Genomic DNA, 22,758 nt, shown 5'->3' with positions numbered 1-22,758 from the left:
TTATGAATCTCTTTGCAGCAGGGTTAGTAGAAGTCTAGCATGGCCATATGCAACTGATCTGGTTTATAAGAAGATATGCATTGTCTTTATATTAAATCACTACATATTTGGATCTAAATATAATGGAGTTAATTATGGCACCATGCTGAGGGAAACGGGGCTATTTTGTCATTTTGCCATGTTGGTTCAGCCATTAATCCCCTTCTTGAGAATAGTGTACCCATGTAAACTATATATCGTTTTTTTAAGGAGAGAGAGTCTTTCTTTTGATACATGATTAGCTGAATTTAGTTAAAATCAGAGAAAAAAAATAGAACTACCGTATTGGCTCGGATATAGGCCGCCCCCGTATATAGGCCGCACCCTAAAAGTTTGGTGCTTTTTTAAAGAAAATATATATGCTGCCACTGTCCTTCTCCCCCCCCCCCGAGATATGCTGCCACTCTGCCCCCCCCCCCCCCGACTTACCAGAGCAGACTCCCGGGTGTCTTGCGGGGCCGGCGGAGGACATCTACGCAATACGCGTATACAACTTCCGGTGCCGGCACTAAGCGGATGTGCCGGCACCGGAAGTTGTATACGCGTATTGCGTAGATGTCCCCCGCCGGCCCTGCAAGACACCCGGGAGTCTGCTCTGGAAAGTCTTGGGGGCAGAGGTAAAACACATCGTGCGGACGGTCACCGGCTGCGGTGATGCGGGTAAACAACCTCCACAGCCGGTGACCGTCCGCACGATGCGCTTAGACAATCTCCGTGCTGGCACGGTGGGAAGTGCTGGCAGGGGAGGCTGTCTCAGCGTATCAGAGAGTAGGATACGGGTCCCCTGAACCGCTGCGGGGGATCTGTATCCTAACCCCGCTGCCTGCCCGGCGCCCCCGGGACTGCATGTCCCGGGCGTCGGGCGCTAGACCCCGAATATAGGCCGCACCCCCACTTTAAAGACTTAAAGTGGGGGGGGGGAAAGTGCGGCCTATATTCGAGCCAATACGGGTTTGGCATATTTTTAAGTACCAGGACCCTGATCTCTGATGATTTCTAGATTTGGGCACCTGTGTGGTGCAAATTTATCATGGTTGTATTTTGTTTTTACCTTAAGTGAAATGTCCTTTTAATATATAAACATATACACTTTAATGCATATGATACCAGAATGTCCCCTCTGCATTGTTTATCCCCTTTGTAAATTCCTTGCTGCTACTGTGAAAAGTTGAACTTCAGAGGGGGCAGTACACTCCGTAAAGCAAGTACCGTATTTTCCGGCGTATAAGACGACCCCCAACTTTTCCAGTTAAAATATAGCGTTTGGGCTATACTCGCCGTATAAGACTACCCCTCTTCCAACGCACGCCAAATAAAAATTAAAAAACATCAGATTTGATTTCAATATGGTAATTTTAATTCAAATGCTTATGACATGCAGGTACTTAGCAGGAAAACTGTCACTTATAAACCTAAGGCTCCCTGCCTGCCCAGCCCTCCCTGTCTCCAAGATGTGGAGCGCAATGTGACAGAGAGCAGGGAGAGGGGTCTGCTTCAAGGGGGTCTGTCACCTGATCTGAGCGTTTTAGACTGCTCAGATCAGGTTATAGACTGCTTTGGCCACATTCCAAAAGTACCGTAACTTTATTAGTGCTGTCCCTCACCGAGATCTTCCAAAAAACACTTATGATGAGGTCTGGCAACGAGGGGTATGACAAGAATTGAGTTAACAGACTAAGAAAAACTGATCCATTAGGTAAAGAGGGCACTGCTCATAATTTAAGGGGAATGGGTTGAAGAGAAACAATGAATTTTCCCTTTAATTTCTTTGCAATAAAAGTGGAATTCTCAAAACATGAAAGGAGAGAAACAAGTTCTGTGTTATACAAGGTTTGTGCTACCAACAGGTAAGGATGTGAACTTGGACATAACTGTTGCTTTAACAATGTCATGATCCATAAGAGGTGAGCTTATTTACCAAACATGTTATTTAATAATAATACCTCTTCCAGTAGAGAGGATGAACTGGTTGAACACCATGAACCTCTTTGCCAGTTGTTTCACAAGCTATTGTGTTACTCCCGGTGACCAGGCCCTAGGGGTTATCCAAAAGGCATCTCTGATCTGACAGCAACAAGCCTTTTGAATTTGATGGCCCAATAACAGTGAATCTATTTGTTGGTCCCAAACCACAAGCACAATTCACATCTAAATCATGGAGCAGACTGTCCAACGTACTGCATCACCACAATCAATTACTTTAGTCACCCAATCAAAAAAATCTATAAGATTAGTTTGGAATGATCTTCCTGAAGTAAACCCGTGTTGTTTTTGATCTTGAAACCCATGTGACTTTACACAACAATCCTGTCCTTTAACACACAGTCGTTTCCATTAATCTCCCCACTACTGATGTTAGATTTACTGGCCGGTAGTTGGCCAACTCCTCCCCGCCGCCCTTTTTGTGAATGGGCAAAACATTTGTTAATTTCCAATCCTCTACCACTACTCCCATTTACAATGATCGCTTAAATAAATCTGTTATAAGCCATACATTTTCCTGTTCGGATGCTTTTGTTGAAATTACTAATTTCTTCTTCTTCTAAAAGCAGCAAATTCATATTTTATTAGACATGATAGAAAAGCAGTGCTTTTTTGTCCATTTAATATTATGTTTTGGACATGTAAGCGATTTATTTTTTTATCTAGTTCCCTGTTTCAGTCTGTATTTCCATGTTTCACACTTGTTTCACTGTTTTGTGACCTCATACCTAACTCTGCTTTTATGATGCCAGAATCCTAGCAGGTGTACAACATATTCTGCACACTCTTGTGCATAAACAGATTGCTTTTCAGTGCTATGGACTAAGCATGAAGTTATATGTGATTTTTATAATTATTTGGGCTTTCCTAGGAACATCTGAGAGCTCTGACTATAGAGGTAAGTAGATCTGTTATTACAGAAGGAAAGTACATGTTTTTAATGATACAACATTAATGCTTTTAGGGGAGATGCCGATGATTACTATCACAATTCATGGATATTTTATATTTGTACAGCCTGTTCTTCTATAAATAACTACTTAATTAACCCCTCCCCCATTGGTACAATACGTTAATGCCTATAACTGTCAAATAGCTTTAAAATCAGGATGTTATTTAATAATGTGTGTGTGTGTGTGTGTGTGTGTTACGATTTTGTATGTCCTGTTAAGAGCAATAAAATGAAATCTTACTTTATTCTGTGAAAAAATAAGATGTTTGTTCTTAATGGTATTTTATATTTGTAAACCATGGCCTTTAACCCCTTAAGGACAATGGGCGGTTCCTAAACCCATTGAAAACAATGCATTTTGAGCCCGTACACGTACGGGCCTTGTCATTAATGGGTTAATAATACTAATACTACTAATAATAAATAATAATAATGGAAAATCTTGTGAATTTTAAGAATGGTCCAGATATAATTTTAGAATTGAGTATAGTTATATCTATACCCTCCACACATTTATTTGACTTTATTTTATAAAATGCTCTACCTTTTTATTCTTTTCTCAGCATGTTCTTCATTTTACATTAAAGTAAAACCTCTTGGTTCTCCAATGTCTTTCTATTTCTATTTCAGTCTGTGGAGACAGACCCCTAGTGGAGGATTTCCGTGGCTCCCGCGTGGTAGGAGGAAAGGATGCGGAGCCCGGTAACTGGCCCTGGATAGTCAGCATCCAGGAGTACAGGGACGATGAGTATTCCCACGTATGCGGAGGTTTCGTCCTTAGTAATTTATGGGTTCTGACAGCTGCCCATTGTTTCCTGAATATTGGCGAGTAAGTACTAATTGTTTTATGGGAGAATGAATGCAGAATTGGGTCAGTTTAGGAGACTGCTGGCCTCTGTGGGTGTTGCAGACCAGTGAAAATAGAGCACAAGGAGATATACCATTTGGAATTAGTGGTCTAGTGCGTTCCTTTGTTTGTCCACCCAGGATATTAATTAGAGATTAAATTAAAGATTTAACCGTTCACATAACCACATTGAGCTCATGAGGGGCTTGTCCTATTGAGACGTTGGGGTCAGTATGGTATCTATTAATGACCAAGAATGAAAGATCACTAATAACTTGTATTTTGGTTTATTCAGTGAATATTATAGCTGGAGACTCGTGTTTGGGGCTAACCAACTCTCAGACATGGGGGCACATGCTCAGATCAGAATCATAAAAGAGAAGATCGAACATGAGACGTACGACCCTGATACTAAGCGTGATGACATCGCCTTGCTCCGGCTCAATCAGCCCATCAAATTTGATGACTACACTCAGCCTGCCTGCCTTCCTGCCAAACACGCCATAGTGGACAACCTAGATGACTGCTACGTCGCTGGCTGGGGTGTCCTCAAAGAAGGATGTAAGCACAGCTTTATCCTAGGTTTTTTACCTATATATAGGGTTTCCTACTTGCCTCCTGACTGGTGTTTGGAGTTTTCCCTTGTGGGCTTTGAGCCTTTCTGGACTTTGGGGCCTGGTGGCCTCATTGTGAGGGTGGTGTGAGTAGCATTGTATGGGTTAGGGGCCATGTTTTAGTTTTTTACTGGGCCACAAGATTTCTGATGGTGGTGCTATGTTTAATATACTCTTTTTCTCTTCAGCCTCAGAAACATCAGATGTCCTTCAAGAAGCCCCAGTGAATTTAATTCCAGTTGACCGTTGCAACCGCCCAACCTGGTACAACGGAGCAGTGGGTGACTACAACCTGTGCGCTGGATATGAGCAGGGAGGCATCGATAGTTGCCAGGTACGCATCTCTTTTTTCTCTGGGCATGGGTGATGATGGGTGAGGATTGTTATAGTTTTAAGCGTCCTGGACGGTACTTGTCCTGTAACACTGTGTCCAGGAACAGCTGACAGAGAAACATTTCAGAAAGGGGAAAGATGAAATACAGGAAGGAAAAGCAAAGACAGTGAGACTCAGTTAAAACATTGTAGTTATTGAAAGTCTTTATTCTGGAATGTTTTTTTTTCTTTGTTTTTCGCAGGGTGACAGTGGAGGACCTCTAATGTGCAAAAGGAGCAAAGCTAAGTTCTATACGGTGGTCGGCATAACCAGCTGGGGCTCCGGCTGTGCCCAGGAGAAAAGCCCTGGAGTTTACTCCGCCACCCAGTATTATCTCGAGTGGATTTCTAAACATGTTTCTAAGACCAAGAACCCTACACCCAAGATCATGAAAAAGAGGGCCGCAAAACAAATTGCTCCAAACGTAGCTGAATAAATCAGCAAAGCTGACAAGAAGACCCGTTATGTCTAAAGCGCTCCCGGAGCAGAAATACATCAGATTTACATCAGATGGAGCCATCTCTTTGCAGCAGAAACTGCATATCACGTCAGCATTTAGTTATATGTATAGGCTAATAGGTTAATAAATAGGAATGCATCAATAAGACGTGTACTTATTATTATTTATTGTTTTATATAGCGCCATCAAATTCCGTAGCGCCATACAATGGGTAGACAGGACATAACAAGCAGCATGTAATATAACAAATTGACTAACAGAGACAACAGGTGAGGAGGGTCCTGCTCAAACGAGCTTACAATCTATAGGGTGTACTTGTGATGAACATCGAAACAATACTTTACATTATCTTGTAAGAGAATCAAGCAGGGGCATTAATGTCTTTCTTTTGCGATGTAGAAAGGCACCGGCTGACTACTGAAATGTTATGGTCTGGCTACTATTCTTTAGGTCCACAGTAGCCTGTGCTGTGTTTGCAGATTAGGGGAATATTTTTTATATTTTCTGTCTGGAGTTGATAGGGTTTCTTTGTTCCCTTTTATTATATGTATTTTGTTTAGTACTGGTTAGTGCGTATATAAATGTGTATTTTGTTTGTGTGATGCAAACAGTTGTATACAATATGACATTTTTAAATGAACGGACGCAAGCCAAACCCAAGAAATACTGCCAGATTAATAGGGTGTCCATATAACACAAACACATGACGCTAAAGTGTCAAGCTGTTTATACAATCAAGTTGTAAAATCTAACATATGCTGTTAACAGAAAAAATACTGGTTCTTTTTTTAAAAAACATATGTATAATTTTACAGCATGACGGCATTAACAGTCCCAGCAAACGGCATTTACCGTATTGGCTCGGATATAGGCCGCCCCCGTATATAGGCCGCACCCTAAAAGTTTGGTGCTTTTTAAAAGAAAAAGTTTTTTTCTTTAAAAAAGCACCAAAAAAACATGCTGCCACTCTGTCTCCCCCCCCGAGATATGCTGCCACTGTCCTCCTCCCCCCTTGAGATATGCTTCCACTGTCCCCCCCCCCCCCCCCGAGATATGCTTCCACTGTCCTCCTCCTCCTGCCCCCCCCCCGACTTACCAGAGGAGACTCCCGGGTGTCTTGCGGGGCCGGCGGGGGACATCTACGCAATACGCGTACACAACTTCCGGTGCCAGCACTCAGCTGATGTGCCGGCACCGGAAGTTGTATACGCGTATTGCGTATTACCTCCTTCTCTGCCTCTCAGATCTTGCTCCTGAGGACTGCACTGAAGCTGCACAGGCGCGCATGTGCGAGATCTGAGAGGCAGAGAAGGAGGTAATAGGATACAAGGGCGGGCCAGACCGGTGAAAGAGGCGTGTTTTTCTGGGCACAGCGCCGCTCTTGCTGCACTAACGCGCCGCAGATTCTCCAGTCCGGCTCGGTAAGTTTCAGCACTCGCCCTATAAGATGACATCCAGCGTATAAGACGACCCCCGACTTTTGAGAAGGTTCAAAAGTCGTCTTATACCCTGGAAAATACGGTACTTTATTTTTTTTTCAAAAGTACATTAACCCCTTAACGTCCATTGCCGGGTCAGGCACGTCATGCAAAACGGTCACTTAACAACCTATGACGTGCCTGACACGTCATGAGACTTAAACAAGCTTAGAAAGTGATCAACAATCACTTTCTAAGCTTAAACGGTATTGCTGTAATGCCTCGATGTCGAGGCATTCAGCAACACCGAGATCGGCATCATGGGCCATGTCTGGCCCCTCCCCGGGGCGTCAACATCCGCCATACATTGTATGGCGGCGGACGCCCGTTTTAAAACTTCAATGGTGTCGCTGGAATGCCTCGATCAGGAGACATTCAGCGACACCAAAGACTTACCCCAGGACGGGCTGTGACCGCTCTGGAGAGCGGTCACAGCCGCCACTGCCGGTGATCTTCGCCATCCACAAGATGGCGGCCGCCCTGGAAAAAAAAAATAAAGTTGAAAAAGTTTGCTAGATGGTCTCCAGACCCTCTAGAGAACTCTGGCTCCACTTGCAAGTTGAATACAGGTACTGCATTCCACCATACAAGTCAATGGAGCCCAGCTTTCTAATCACTATGTGATTAGTAAAATATTAAAAAAAAAAAAAAAAAAGCTTAAAAAAAACATGGTAACATTTAAAAATTATTATGCATCAGAGGAACTATCCAGTTCCAGCAAAATGTAAAAAAAAGTCCAAAAAGAATAAAATAAAAAAAATAAAGTTTATTATTATGAGCAAATGCTAAAATTAGCGCTGTATCTTCCCAAAAATCCTGACATGGCAAAATTTAAATAAAAGCATTTCAAATACCCAAGGGGTGTCTAATTTAAAAAAAAGTAATGGTTTGATGGGGTAAACTGTAGTGGCCGGGCTCAAAGATAGGGCATAGGCACAGACTGACCGAAATGGGGAAAAAAAAGAGCACTTCCCAAATGTGGCCTTTTAACCCCAAACAGCAGTCAAACCCATACATGTGGGGTATGACTGCACTCGGGAGATGTTCCTGAACACACATTGGGGTGTTGTTTGATAGTGATGTATACCTGGAGCTATAAATTTATACCTAAAGTACAATTTGTGTGAAAAAAAAAATACTACCACAAAGTGTGGCAAAGGGTGGTGGTAGAATCTGATGCATGGAAAGGGTTAAATACTACCATTTTAAGTACCTTGGGGTGTCTAGTTTTCAAAAATATATGGTTTGATGGGGTAAATTGTAGTGGCCAGGCTCAAAGATAGGGCATAGGCACAGACTGACCTAAATGGGGGGGGAAACTGCACTTCCCAAATGTGACCTTTTAACCCCAAACAGCAGTCAAACCCATGCATGGGTGGTATCACTGTACCCGAGAGATGTTGTTGAACACATATTAGGGTGTTGTTTGTTAGTGACGTATACCTGGAGCTATATATTTATACCCAAAGTACAAAAAAAATACCAAAAAAATACTACCACAAAGTGTGGCAAAGGCTGGTAGTAGAATCTCATGCATGGAAAGGGTTAAAATACTAGCATTTGAAATACCTTGGGGTGTCTAGTTTTCAAAAATATATGGTATGATGGGGTAAATTGAATTAGCCGGCTTCAAAGATGGTCCTATTAGTACATGGGGGCAGAATGTAAAAGTTCCAAGTTAAAAAATGTGCACTTCCTAAATGTGGCGTTTTACCTCCCAAACAACCCGACAAACCCATGCATGGGGGGTATCACTGTACTCGGGAGATGTTGCTGAACACATACTGGGGTGTTGTTTGAAAGTGTTGTATACCAGGAGCTGTAAATCCATACCTGAAGAGCAATTTTAGCGATTTTAGCAATTTTAACAAAATAAATTACTACCACAAAGTTTGACAAAGACTGGTGGTAGAATTAGTGCATGGAAAGAGTTAAAATTCTAGCATTTGAAATACCTTGGGGTGTCTAGTTTTCAAAAATATATGATTTGATGGGGTAAATTGCGTTGGCTGGCTTCAAAGATACCCAAAATGGCACATGGGGGGAAGAATTACCAGATTTGGAAAAAATGGTTTTGAAATAGCAAAGCGCTACTTGTACTTAATGCTCCATAACGTGCAGAAAAAAGCAAAAAAACATAAAAACATTGGGTATTTCTAAACTCAGGACAAATAGTAGAATATATTTAGTAGGTTTTTTCTTTAGCTTTTTTGGACGAGTAAAAGATTTTTGGGGTAAAATTCAGAAAATGTTTTTTTTTACATTTTTCATCATATTTTATTTATTTATTTTTTTTATGGGAAATTAGATATGATCAAAACAATGGTATCTGAAGAAAGCCCTTCTTGTCCTGAAAAAAACAACATATCATTCGTGTGGGTTCACTAAATGAGTGAGGAGAAAATTACATCTAAACACGAACACCGCAAAAGTGTTAAAACAGCCTCGGTCCCAATGGTACAAAATGTAAAACACAGCCTGGTCCTTAAGGGGTTAATATGCATTCTTCATTGGTGAAGCTATATGGGATGCTCGACTGTTCAATTATAAGTTGCTGCTGCAGTGCATGCTTACCTGGCATGGCGATCTCTAATCAATGATTGTTCCATCTCTAATGGAGCTGTTCACATTTAAAACCTAAATGGGTATTGGCTATCATCTGGTAAAGTCATTGATCTGTAGAGTTAAGGTGTAGTGGGTTCATTTAATTAAATGCTTGTAATAACATTTGTAAAACAGATGATGATTGAGGAGACCATATATCTAATCTGTGTGCTATAATTCATGGTAACATTCTCAATTTATGAACAGGCACCACGTTTTTACCATCATTTTGCCCCAAATGTTCACATTGCATTGTAAAAATTCCAGTTGAAGTCAGTACTATTATCCTAATGTATTCAGTTTTGAACCAAATTTGTATAGGACGCCATTTGTTAGGTCCACCTCTACTCGAAAAATAAAACTTCTCCATTCACCGAAAATGGAAACCCATTTTACTTCCGGCCTAGAACATCGAGATGGTAAACAACAATTCTTCCAAAGAAATCTGCAGTGTTCAAGAATGAAATTCTGATCTTCTGTACTGACTGTTCGGGAAAACTAAATTTGTGGAGAAAAGGTGTTAAGGAAACAACATTAAAATAATGCCTACAATTTAATTTTAAATACGCAATTGAACAGGTGAGGGGTGGGACAGTTAGCAACCGATTCATGGTGACAATGGTATAAGAACCTGTCAGAACTATAGCACTGGAACAGAAAATACAGTTCCGCCAATGGTCACTGGTAGAATGTTTGACTTGCGGTGATAAAGACTCTTTCTATTGCGTCTGGAGAAGACAGAAATCAAACATGAATGGCCTCATGTCCTCAATGGTAGTTTGTTTCTCCATTACGTTTAACCACGATTTGCAGTCTAGCTGTCAGTCATACCGATCCAAGCGATCGGAAGGCATAATGCAGATAAAGTACTTTCAGATATATCTGCATGCTTGTATGGAAATGATGAAATTCTGGCCAATTTGCAGAATGGGCTTCAATCACATTTATAGTATAATTTAAGTATATGGATAAAGCACAGCGTACACCTGGTCAACTTAAAACAAAGATCCACTCCAAAAAAAGGATATCTGAAGGGCATTGATGTCTTCTGGGTAAAAATCTGCTATTTTCACATATTCCTCACCTTTTTGGCATCCTGTACATAGAAATACCCATAAATGGAACAGCATACAACCATCCAGTTAAAATCAAAATAATCTGATCCCGGCTATAAAAATTCCATGCGGTCACCCAACACAAATCAACATATATACGTGTGGGTATATGTATACATATAAACACTGTATATACTACACAATTGAACTGCATAATGTATACTGTATATACACAATAGTTGTACACTTGGCACAGACAAAAGTTAGTAGCGAACACCCAAACCGAGTATGTTTTTTAAGTGAAGTATATGAAATCTGCGTTGTAAATCGGTATATGACAGGCATTGCAGGTTTTTAACTCCTTAAGAAACTAATGCACGATACCGTCAGGCAATAATTGGTCCCCCTACAGTAATCCGATTAGATCCTGAAAACCTGCATTGGCGGGGAAGGTAATGAGAGTTATAAAGCCGAAAACTCACCCTCTACTGTGCAAGTTCTGCTGGAAAAACCACCTTGGAATTGGATGTCAATTTGGGAAACCCAGACGCTCTCTGGAAACTCTAGTGTGATCCATTGAGATGATCCCTGGAAAGGAACATTACTAAGATAAATACACGCATGTATATGTACGCGCTCTGCATTTAGTGATTCATACACAGAACGCGAAGCACATCCTCTGGGGTGAAGGCTCTAGGAAACAAAGTTTGTCCCTTTAAAAATAGTGTACACTTGAGCTGCAGCCATACAGATAACCCCATATGTTATTGTACGGAGCAGATGAATCCTGGAACATGTGTGAATCATACCTGATCAGAGTTCCAACAGGTCTCCTCTTTATGGTCAAAGAGGAACTGCTTGCCGAACTGCTTGACATCTCTCTGGAGGACCGAACTTACCCTGAGGAAATAAGGTGAAGGGCATGTCATGGTGCAAAATAGCCAGTGAATTGTAGCAACGTAGTACACCTTTAATTGTGTTCAATGTGCACAGTTTGTTGTTCTGAAACTATCCTCTACGAACTATTAAGAAAAGATTACAGTCAGAAAACTTTTTTTCCTTTCCATGACTATATATTGTGTATATACTACTCTGTATGAGGTCATTTCAAGACAGCTTTACAGCCTTAAATCACAACTGTACCTGCTTACCGTGCCAGCACACAGCACGGAGGAAACCATCTTGCCAAAAAGTCCGATCGCTTACTGTCTGTCGTAAAGCAGGAGCTTGCGTCTCAAGCCTCTTCTTCATTCATTCACGTTTAATGAATTTGCTTGGTCAGCTGAAGGAATCCCATTCATACGCTGAGTTGCAATTTCACAGTATTGCCAGCAGAGGGCAGCAAGTCACCTTATTTTTCTTTTTGCTCGGCAAATCTTAGCAGCTTAATGAAGAGCATTACAGAGCGAGAAAAACTTTCTTAAGCTTCCAGCACACTTCACCTTCCATTACTTATACAATGATGTCATTAATAAAACAATAATTTAGGTCATCATCATGAGATGATAAGCATTTTATTGCTATGCATGTTTAGCTCACCATCAGGAATGCATTTACCTTAGGGCAGCGCCCTCAGCCACCCCCTTCTTGCCAAAGCCTGTACTGCCTTACAAGGTGACTTTAAAACACGAAGCGCCTGGATATGATGTCATATCCTGCGATGTGTGTCTTAAAGGTGTGTAGCCCCTTCTAATGCAGTCTATGGGGGCTGTGCTGAGTCAGCAAATCCTCCATAGTGTAAAAGGACTGGTTGAGGAGATCAAGGCTCTCTCCTTTAACCGGCCCATTAAGCAGCGGGATACGGGGGGGCAGAGCACCCAAGAAGGCAAGCTGACCCTCCGTTTGGCAGCACTGCTCATCCTAACCAATTACTATACCTGAGAACTCTCCGGGTTTGACCCGGAGATTGCCGGGTGAGCGCTGCTTCTCCGGTTCTCCGGGTCAAGACCCGAATCCTCTGGGTCGCAGGAGCGGGGTCTTGACATGCCCCGCTGCCCGCCTATTTTTTCTTTTAAATGGGGGTGTTCCCGCTGGTGTCAAATTATTAATTTCTTAAGGACCAGGGTTATTTTACAATGTTTTCCAAAAACAACCAGAGCAGTTTTCATGTTTTTGCTATGTCTCTATTCAGCTGTGTTTTTCTACTAACTCGTTTAGTTTACCCCACATTATTCTGCCTATGGAATGCATCAGCTTCACCACTGTTTCAAGCGTGGGATTCCCATTTTGGGGCATAAGGCCCAGTTTCCAAGGGTGTAATGCCAAATTTGGTTATTAGCTACACCTTTCCACTAAAGATGAGCAAGCTGGTCTTGGACAACCCAGACCTCATATAACATAACAATGTATCACTAGCAACAGTAAATCTGACAAAATGCCATATTTATTTATTATTAGTGGGCACTTCCCCAAAAAAATGATCCAGAACAGCTCAGACAATAGCAAATGAAGTCTTTGATGATAAATAAAATAATATTACATGAATGAATACATTTTGGAAATTACATTTTATTATAATGACAACATAATTAAAAGGGAATTACTAGACTCTGCTCAATTCTGCATGTGATACACTGCTACCTCTCACATCACCATTCTCATCACAGCTGGTGGATGCTGAGAGCCTCAGGGATGTCCCAGCTTATCAAGGTTAGTTGCACCTCCGTTTTTATACAGAATGTTTATTAAAACGCATATGAGCAAATCAAGATGAGTAATGCATATTTTAATGTATCCTACATTTAAAAAGACTGTCCACTTGGTCAAAAATATAGCAATGAATGAAATATGAAACACGTATAGGGCAGAATTCTAATCCAAGTGAATCCCTATCTTTTTCCGCTGCCTTGTGATGTGTTACCGCAATAATTCTTGCTACACAGCTCCATCTGGTAATGAAAAGCTGCTGGAAATATTCCATCCTGAGAATTTTCCATTGCACCTCATTCTCTCACTTACACAAATAACACATACCTTTATTTCACCTTCCCCCTCTTTGCATCACAATCACTTTTTTTTATGCCCCCATGGGTAAGGCCACATTGCGTATAACTAGTAGACCCAAATTTTAAGTGAGAACAGATAATTCAGTGTAAAAAAAATAAATAATAATAATTATGTGCTAGGGATTTTTTTTAAAACAGTACAAAGTGAAACTAACCATTTTTACCTGTGTTTGTATGGTATCCTCTCCTTGCACCCAGGAGCTAAAAATGGTATTCACAACTTTGCTTTTTGTCTTATTTATATAAAACCTATAATAAACAGTTTTTGTAAAGTAACCTTCCAAAGGCTTGGATTTTTGTTTCCCCACCTGGTGAATTTGGCAATTATGTATAAAGATGTCACAGATGCAAAAATGGGGGCAAATGCTCAAAGTTGCCCAATGAGACAATGTAATCTGTGAATGGAAATGCGAACATTATGTTATAAACTGAGGTGTATCCTGTGTGTCTTACACCAAAAAAATACACATAATAATTTAATATATATAATATATATAATTATATATAATTGTGCTTATAGATGGAATTAAGCCACAACCACAATTTTAAGCATGCATCTCTCAATAGGTCCGGATACCTTTATACAGAGAGAGAGAGAGAGCGAGAGAGAGAGCGAAAGAGAGATTTTTGTGATAAGCGATTTTGTGTTATTGTGTATGTTTTGTATCACAGTGTATGTTTTATTGGACAACATAAAAAAATATGTGAAGTTATATAAGCTCTTGGAACATCAGATGGAAGAAAGCCTATGTAAGTTAACATCCTTTTTTTATGTCGGCCCAATAAAAGGTATCAATTTTGACTAAAGACTCTGTTTTCTCAGCTATATCTAGTTTTCATTTCGAGCTATAACCTATGCAGCAAAATGGGAAGATATATGATAGACTTTCATGAAACCATTGGTCTCAATCCAACCATCTGGAAGCCCTTAACAGGCCATAAACTGCAAATATGTGTGCTTCAGCCCTAATAAGTTAATGAAATGATTATGTTAATGAGCAAATGTGTAAAAGAAGCAATAATCATAAAATCTATCTTGTAAAGCCTATTAAAATGTACTCCCCACTAATCTTCCTATCCTTTGTCTCACTCTTTCTTTTCAATCCATATATAATATAACTAGACTGGGATCTCTATGCTGGAGGGCCTACCTCCAAATGTTTTTGCTATTATTGGCACCAACAGGAATCAAAGTTTCATTTTATAAACGTACAGACAATGTCAATAATGAAAAAGACAGATTACAATAGATAAAAAAAAGTTATTATTAGCTTTATCCTAATTTGTAAAACAATTATCCTATAAGTGCCTTGCTTTTGAGTCTGCATATACATATAGATAAATAAGATAAATAGATCATAAGTCCTCCCCAATTCTCAAGGAGTCTGAAATAGAAGGAATGGCATGGCAGAAAGAGTGAAAAAACTCTCTTCTGTATGTGCCATCTCTCTGCTACCCTGATCACATCTTTCCCCTTTACACAAAAAACAGTGTCAAGGGCACCCAATTAGCAAGAAAGATCACGCTCCTCTAGGAGACTCACACGCTAAAATGCAATTAATGAAACAGATTCAGAACAATTAGGGTATGGGAATAAAATCTGTTATCCAGGGGAAGCAGAAAAAAACATAGTAACGCACTGATGTTAAACTGATCTGATGGAAAGTAGCTGTGTGAAGCCAATTAAGTAGGTGTAGTCATTAAAAAATAAAAACTACATCCCTGTAGGAATGCTAAAATGTTATGATTAAGGCGTTGGTGAGTAAGGTCAATAATAGAGCTGGTTTGGTCTCATTTTCTTTGAATTTAATATTAAATATCCGGTATATAAAAGGCGCCCCTAACTATAAGCCAATGGGCCTGAACTGTACGCGTTATTTAGTGTTTGGAGGCTTCTGTCTCATTTAACTCCTCCTCTGGCTGCCCCTACTGAAAACAGAAAGCATATTTAAGTATGCATCTTTCTTTCACTGTCACACTACCATTAAAGTCAATGGGAATAGTGTCAGCCATTTGCATGTATGTTAGCTGAACCTTGATGTTTGATTTGATTGACTGAGCTTGCCTGGGGACGCCATGTTGAGTTCCTATCATTGGTGCGGTGTTTCAAGTGTAACCAGATTAGATGTGGTGGGAGCAGAACCTGAGAGACCAGCAAACAATGGCAGGACATAAAGCAGTGCAGTGGTAAACATTACCACTAAAAGACTACCTTGAATATAACATAAGTTTGGTTTCCGATTACTAGTATTTTTTCGAAAATATACTCATATACACTCTTACATTAGCTGGTCACACAACAGATGCTCTCCACAATTGCTCAAAAAAGGCCAAGCTACCGTGCCTGGTGCAGAATTCTCAACCCCCAGGTGTGGTCTGCTTCTTCTGTTCACCTTCTTCTTCATGACCTTGCCCACCAGCTCTCTGAAGTTAGCACTGCTCCTTTATGAAGCCATTCCCCAGAAGTAGTAGATTTCTGAGTAGAGGATATCTAAGATATGGCTTTGCTTACATATGCAGAGCAGTGGAATATGATGTCACATCCCTGTCCTCTGAATCAGTTTGCTCTGTGCCTTCTCAATTCGGCTGTGTATCACTGTGTGCATCGTTTGTGTGTGCATTTCAATTAGTCACTATAGGTGTATCAGTATAGTTACAACTAACATTTTGTTCACCAACAAGATAGTCAGCAGTAGTATGTCACAACATGCATCTCCCATACTGTGTGGGCAGGCTCATAATGTTATGCCACGTTCTACCAACAGAACACCCCATCCTTGATTCTTTTTTGTTTGGCCAGTGTTTGAATTGGGCATTGTACAAGCATCCTTGCTAGCAGTTCCTAGAAGTGCAGTTGGTAGCTTGGAGAAAAGTCTAGTTGTTAGGACAATTTGTAGACTGTTGGCAAATGCATATCTAAGTAAGACCACTGTTCGTGCATCTAGGAAAGGCTGCATATGCAGAGTGCAGGCACAAACCGACACACTGTAAGGGACCACGTTGCTATATTTTTTTAAACTGAATTTAACGATGTGTGCATATCTTTGTTGCCCACATGGCCCTGTGCTAGCTCGATCTGCCCATTAAGAACAAAATACACATTACTATGGAATATTTTGTAGCCTGCAGCCAAATGTGTGAAATAATATGACATTTCCCTTCAAATGAAACCACTAAACACTTTTTATTCAAATATCCTCTGCAACAGAGCACTCATTATTGTTATGTATCCCGGCTAAGTATGATATATAAGTGCTGTAAAATGCAATGAGAGCCCATTCATCTGCTATACAAGTAGACATGCCACAGTTGCTGACATTACTGATTTATTTTAGACAGCCAGCAATCAGAACTTAAGTCCAGCCGATCACAAGCCAGCCCTGACACTTTTACATAGATGTAAGTACGGCCAACGGCTGGATATGTGCGATGACATGATTCGTTTTTATGCTCACAAATACAGCCAGTGACCGCGCGCTGTATTTGGACATGTATGTAGGTAGTGTGTACCGTGCACCGTCAACCAACCACCACCTAACCCACCAAGTAACGACACAGAGACATTATTTGGATAAAACAGGCCACAGCATATTTTTATTTAACAATAACCACAAAACACACTGTGTTGGCCTAAAACACCATATACCAATAATCATAACTTTACAATATACAATCAACAAATAAATATAAATACAAATATACATAATTAACATATCTGCATACATCACCAACACAGGAAACAAACTAACCCCGTCCTTGCCGGCTGCTCACCACTGTACACTCCAACACAGATGCTGTCCATAAGCTTGGTGGGCACGTCCAATAAACACCAGAGTTCAGGGGAGGATTGAGCCTTCCTTTACACCATCATTCAACTCCACAACTTAACAAACCAGACTGGCAAGGACACCGAAACCGCCTGCTGTGACAAAAGAAAAGAAAGTTAGTACACATAAAAATTAGGGAGGGTGGGAAGCAGGTAAACTGTTAGCCGTTTGTAATAAAAGTGACAGTGACCAGGGTCACCCAGAGGGCACCTTTTATCCCCTAGGGTCTCCTGCCCCTACATTTACATACCCCAATCAAAATCACACATGCCCCAAGCATGCACTCACACACATACATGCTCCCTGTCCATTTAGCTACGCTGATTCCCAGGGGCCTGATCAGGTGAGTGTGTTGCGCTCTAGGCATATCTGGGAACTCTCTGGGTTTGGCCTGGAGACTCTGGGTAAAGAACTTTGTCTCCGGGTACCCGGCAGGGTTGTAACAGCAGTGTTGCGGCATGCTCCGCACCATGCCCGCTTCCAACCATCAGTGGGACCTCCTACTGATGGGGGCTATGAGTAGCTAGAGCTACTACCAGTTCACAGGTATGGCTATAGGCGAACGGCCTACTTTGGCGTATGAACTGATAGCAACTGCACACAAGGAATTCCAAAATAAGGAGCTGTACATGTTCAAGATGTGAGGAGCTAGGGAATTATGTGGGCACACCCTTACTTTAAGGACATATAATGCACTACAGAGCTCTATTTGCCTTGTCCTGGGTTAGTTGTACCCTCCTGAATAGATACAGGTGCATGGCATAAAGGCAAAGGTGGATATACCGTGGCACCAAAGGGGTAACTGCTCCATTACCCCAACTTACAAGGGCCCCCTCTTGCTGCCAAATCTATGCTGTATTATGCAATGAGTATGTGTGAATGATTTGTGTGAATGAGTGAGTGAGTGTTTGTGTCTATCATGAATGTTTAAGTGATTTGGGGAAATGCAAAGATGGTACATGAAGGGTGGGCTTTAACAATAAATAAATAAATAAAAATGGGCTGCTCAGTCTTAAATGCCCGGGCCTATTTTTTGTCCCAGTCCGGGCCTGATTATAACATATAATTTAAAAGCAGTAAGTGATATTTTAGGTGTGTTCATGGTGGACACCAAGCAGGGGCGTAACTAGACGCCTCAGGGCCCGGGTGCGAGAATCTGTTAAGGGCCCCCCCACCCCCCCAAAAAACCCATGATTTTTACCCAAGAATTTTTTTTCAACAAATTCAACAAATTCAATTTACATATTGAATCATATCTGTAAAAAAAACAGAGAAAAAAGGGCGCATGTACAAAGGGCATAATCCAGGGGCGTCCAAGTTTTTTCTGCAGTGGGCCACTTCATCAGAATTGTATACATGCGCAGGCCGCACTCATTTTTCACTGTGACAAAAAATATGGCCTTTAATAAAATATGCAGATTAAAATAAAGTAAAATGACACAAAACCTTTACTCTTCCTCTCACTGATTTCTGGGCCTTGAAAGTTTTGCGACTACAAATTCAGGATTCCCTAGATTTATTCTAGGGATGAACTAAAATGAAAATTCTGGACCAAAACATTCAGGGTTCACTTAGCCAAAACCGAAAATGACCCCCACCTTTAAAAATAATAATAAAAACTCACATGTTTAATAAAAGTAGGTAACACACAATTGGACAAAATTAGCAATATGACTTGGCATGATAGGAGTGTGATTGCTAACAGCAATCACACTCCTATCATACCCAGGCAACCAGTAAATGCTGGTACCTAGGCATGATGGGACTGTGCTCGCTGTGATTGCTGTTAGCAATCACACTCCTATCATGCCAAGTCAGCCAATACACGCTGGTACAGGGTGGCTGTAAGTGATGTGCAGACCCCATACTGCTGGCAGCATCACTACACAAGGGGGGCAGCTAGCCAGGTTTCAGCATGTACTGCCTGACTTGGCATGATAGGAGTGTGATTGCTAACAGCAATCACAGTCCCATCATGCCTAGGTTCCAGCACTTACACATCCATCCAGTAAATGCTGGAACCTAGGCATGATGGGACTGTGATTGCTGTTAGCAATCACACTCCTATCATGCCAAGTCAGCCAGTACATGCTGGTACAGGGTGGCTGTAAGTGCAGACCCCATACTGCTGGCAGCATCACTACACAAGGGGGGCAGCTGGCCATGTTTCAGCATGTACTGGCTGACTTGGCATGATAGGAGTGTGATTGCTAACAGCAATCACAGTCCCATCATGCCTAGGTTCCAGCACTTACACATCCATGCTATCACACACACACACACACACACACACTCATTTATTCATATAATCATTCATTCACAGATTCATTCCCTCAATCACACACACACTCATTCAAACACCCTCCCCACCCCCTTACCTGCACTGCAGCTCCTCGATGCCGCTCACAGACTTCAGCAGGGGGCGCGGCTAAAGCACAGAGGAAGTAGGATGTCACGTGAACTCCGCTTCCTCTGTGCAGTCCAGAAGACCCTCCCACAAGTAAGTAGCAGGGCTTGAGGTGCAGCTCGCGTAAGATCGGTTGCCGCTGGCCGCATGTTGGACGCCCCTGCCTTATTTAAAAAAAAAACAAAACGGAAAAAAGATTTCGGGCGGCCCCTTGGCTTGGGCCCCCCTGCCGCCGGGGCCCGGTCGCAGTCGCGACCCATGCGACCCCGGTAGTTCCGCCACTGACACCAAGGTTCTTGGTCTGTCTTTCTCATTGACTCGAATGAAATACATTTGCTTTAATGTGTGTTGATAGACTGCCAGCTCTAGATACCAGGTATAATATGGTTGTTTCACACTATGGCATTGCTCAGCTCCAGCAGGTTGGCGAAGATGCTGAGCTACAATTAAGACTTTGTGAAGAACTGGAAGCAGAGATCAAAAATGTGACAGATTAATCACTAACATATAGCCAGATACTGGCCAGGCCGCAGGCTGGCAGCACACAATCAATATCAGGATGACACTAGTTGAGGTCATGGCAGCGAGAACAGCCTGGGCACAAATCTATGGTAAAGCAGATAGAACAGGTCCTATAAAAGACTCACAGTGGAAATGTGTATAAAATGGTTTGGAAAAAAATATATACTTTAAAACTGCCAGTGTATTTTTACTAGGCAATATGCATTTTACGGTTGAACAAAATGACATTGCTGCAGAATACAAGTATACACTACTCAACAAGATGGAGAAAATGTAGAGCTTCCCTATACCCCTTTAGTAAAGTAGCTTACAAATGTTATTTTTATGGTTCAAAAATAACATTTGTTTTTTCTTGTGATGCCTTGGACATTTTATTCCTGCTCAGTTGAAGCCAAGGCCGTTTTAAAACAGAGTCTATAGAAAAAACATATCCAATTAGCGAGTTTCCAGTTTCTATGGGATTTTCTGCTAAGATTCCCTATCGTGAAAACAAAGTGTTTTTGTTACTAATTAATTAACTCTTTCTACCTGTGAGATAGTTGGTATATAAGTAAAGTGGGATCAAGAGGTCATAAAGCAAATATTTGAATTAAGTGTAAAATGCTAATTCATAGGTAGGATAAAGGGGGAACAGAAAATACCCATTAAGAAACCAAAAAGTGACTCGGACACCTCGGGATGGGAATCTTCACCAAGAGACTCAAGATCAAACCCGTAGAGTTCCCATTTTACCCGTTTAAAAATAATTGCATAGGGACAAGTGAAATAAGTTATAATAGTAAATAAACACACGCAATACAGCACAGAAGAATGTACAAGGTGATCAAAATAACTTGATTTTCATATACACAATTTCTCAATAAATATAAAGAAGCTCCCCAGTAATGGTGAGTGCCAAGGTAACAACTGCGGCAACCTTCAGCAATGAGCCTTAATGAAAGAAAAAGAGGAAAATTGTAAAGGAGAAGGCTCACCTTATTTTTTATATGGCATATTTGTATCATCAGTAGGTTACCTAGTAATATGCACTAAGTAGGTTTTTATTGAAGCAGAAGGGCAGTAACACACACTCATTCAGTTTGAAGAATTTTGGGCATACACAAAGCCATACTTCAGATACATAGATCAGGGCCAGCCCAAGACATTGTGCTGCCTGGATCCAAACACATCCATTATTTTGTGTAATGATTGATAAATTCTCTCTTCCATGCTCTCACACACTGTCACACTCTTATTCATGCTCTCTCACACTCTTACTCACCCTCTCTCACAATGTCTTTCTACCTTCTCCACTGACTACTTCTGCACTCCTATCTTCTATTCTCTCAGCTATGCTTCTTCTCTTGCATCTTCTTGTTTCGTCTTCATTCTTCTGTATTCTTTCTTCGTTCTCTTCTCCCCATGTCTTCTTTCCTTGTCTGCTTCTATGTGACTGGCCTCCCATATCCTACATTTGACACCCCCCCCCACACTGGCCCTTTGCACGGTAACTCACATACACATTTTTTCTCACACAAACGCTCAGACCAACTGTAAGAAATCATTTTTATACTTTTATTTTGTTCTGCACATTTTAGGCCTGAATGCAACTTGAGTGCTAGGAACATATGGTATCAATTAAGTGACGTAGTTTAGAGGGTCTTCTGTGGAATGCCGGTGTATCCTATTACTGTTCCAATAGGATTCCTTTACGTATACCCTAACCAAATGTAAAGGGGTATAAATTGGCATGACTACAAGGACAAGGTCTCTTTCCACGCTCTTTCCACGCTCTCATCTTCATCTCACCAAGATACTTAGCCTACAGTACCTTTTATCAACATTTGTTCCAGCATTGGTATTGTATGAATTGATAATTTGTTATCGAATAAACCTTATTAATAAGACATAGAAGCTGTGGTCTTGATTGCTGTTTGATCACTGGAGAAGCTTAGATATTCAAGACAAAGAATATTCTAACAAATTGACGAGCCAGCCAGTCTTTAGTCAGTTTTCTACGGCGAGCCTTTACTGCACGTTTGTTTTTTACTTTTCCTCTTCCGACAAAGGGGGGATAGTGTGCAGTTGTCTGAAGAGATCAAAGAGATCCTCTGACTAAAAAAAAAAAAAAACCTAGCAGTGTGATCAGAAGAAAGTGTAATTCGACACTACCAGACCATTACCAGACCACGTGGTGAGAAGCAAGAGCATTCCAGAACCGTGTATCGTAGTGAGAGCAGATTGAGCAAGCAACTGATCTACGGTAAGTATGGATTTTATTAATACTTTGTCTTCCGGAAGTAAACTTGAATTTACGTTTGTTCCTTATACGGCTAGTGATTCAGCTTTGTGGCATGATTTATGGCGTCAATGTGAAGATGCAAATAAGAAGATAGACAAAAAGATATTTTCTGTGAATAAGGAGAAACAAAAGTTGAGAAACGTAATGAAAATGATTAAGATTTTTAATACATTACTTGATGGTGGTGTTAATCTGACTAATAATGATGTTAGTCAAAGTAATTCACAGAGTAGTGACATGGTTAAAAATGAGATGCACAATGTGTGTGCAATAGAAAAGGAATGTCCTAAATGTGATTTATTAACTGAAGA

The 22,758-nt window shown here is 41.0% G+C and overlaps 2 protein-coding genes across 2 annotated transcripts; one reads left to right on the top strand and one right to left on the bottom strand.

Moving 5' to 3' along the window:
- Positions 1–734: 734 nt before the first annotated feature.
- On the top strand, positions 735–5,244 carry LOC149280839 (acrosin-like). Its single transcript, XM_089500024.1, has 7 exons — positions 735–764; positions 1,421–1,612; positions 2,824–2,920; positions 3,605–3,803; positions 4,117–4,382; positions 4,624–4,769; positions 5,011–5,244. Exons 1-7 carry the CDS (start codon positions 735–737, stop codon positions 5,242–5,244), a joined length of 1,164 nt encoding a protein of 387 aa, XP_089356150.1.
- Positions 5,245–9,742: 4,498 nt separating this feature from the next.
- On the bottom strand, positions 9,743–11,586 carry LOC149280838 (nuclear receptor 2C2-associated protein-like). The gene is made up of 5 exons (XM_089500050.1): positions 11,549–11,586; positions 11,215–11,305; positions 10,888–10,993; positions 10,379–10,446; positions 9,743–9,856 (listed from the first exon to the last, which is right to left on the bottom strand). The coding sequence occupies exons 1-5, from the start codon at positions 11,584–11,586 to the stop codon at positions 9,743–9,745; spliced, it is 417 nt and encodes a 138-aa protein (XP_089356176.1).
- Positions 11,587–22,758: the final 11,172 nt, after the last annotated feature.

This window comes from Sceloporus occidentalis, unplaced genomic scaffold (genome assembly GCF_023333645.1).
Source record: "Sceloporus occidentalis isolate IW3139 unplaced genomic scaffold, rSceOcc1.0.p SCAF_145, whole genome shotgun sequence".
In the NCBI taxonomy this organism is placed as follows: Eukaryota; Metazoa; Chordata; class Lepidosauria; order Squamata; family Phrynosomatidae; genus Sceloporus; species Sceloporus occidentalis.
This window is presented reverse-complemented; position numbering and strand designations above follow the sequence as displayed.

What these genes read in the sequence shown, in the direction of transcription:
- LOC149280839 (XM_089500024.1), top strand. Translation starts at nt 735, where the DNA reads ATGCGCTTAGACAATCTCCGTGCTGGCACG. An exon ending in ACAATCTCCGTGCTGGCACG is followed by an intron (nt 765 to 1,420) that starts GTGGGAAGTGCT and finishes TATGACATGCAG; the next exon opens with GTACTTAGCAGGAAAACTGT. An exon ending in TGAGAGCTCTGACTATAGAG is followed by an intron (nt 2,921 to 3,604) that starts GTAAGTAGATCT and finishes TTTCTATTTCAG; the next exon opens with TCTGTGGAGACAGACCCCTA.
- LOC149280838 (XM_089500050.1), bottom strand. Translation starts at nt 11,586, where the DNA reads ATGGTTTCCTCCGTGCTGTGTGCTGGCACGGTAAGCAG. An exon ending in CCTGTTGGAACTCTGATCAG is followed by an intron (nt 10,994 to 11,214) that starts GTATGATTCACA and finishes GTTCCTTTCCAG; the next exon opens with GGATCATCTCAATGGATCAC. An exon ending in AAGACATCAATGCCCTTCAG is followed by an intron (nt 9,857 to 10,378) that starts ATATCCTTTTTT and finishes CCTTTTCTCCAC; the next exon opens with AAATTTAGTTTTCCCGAACA.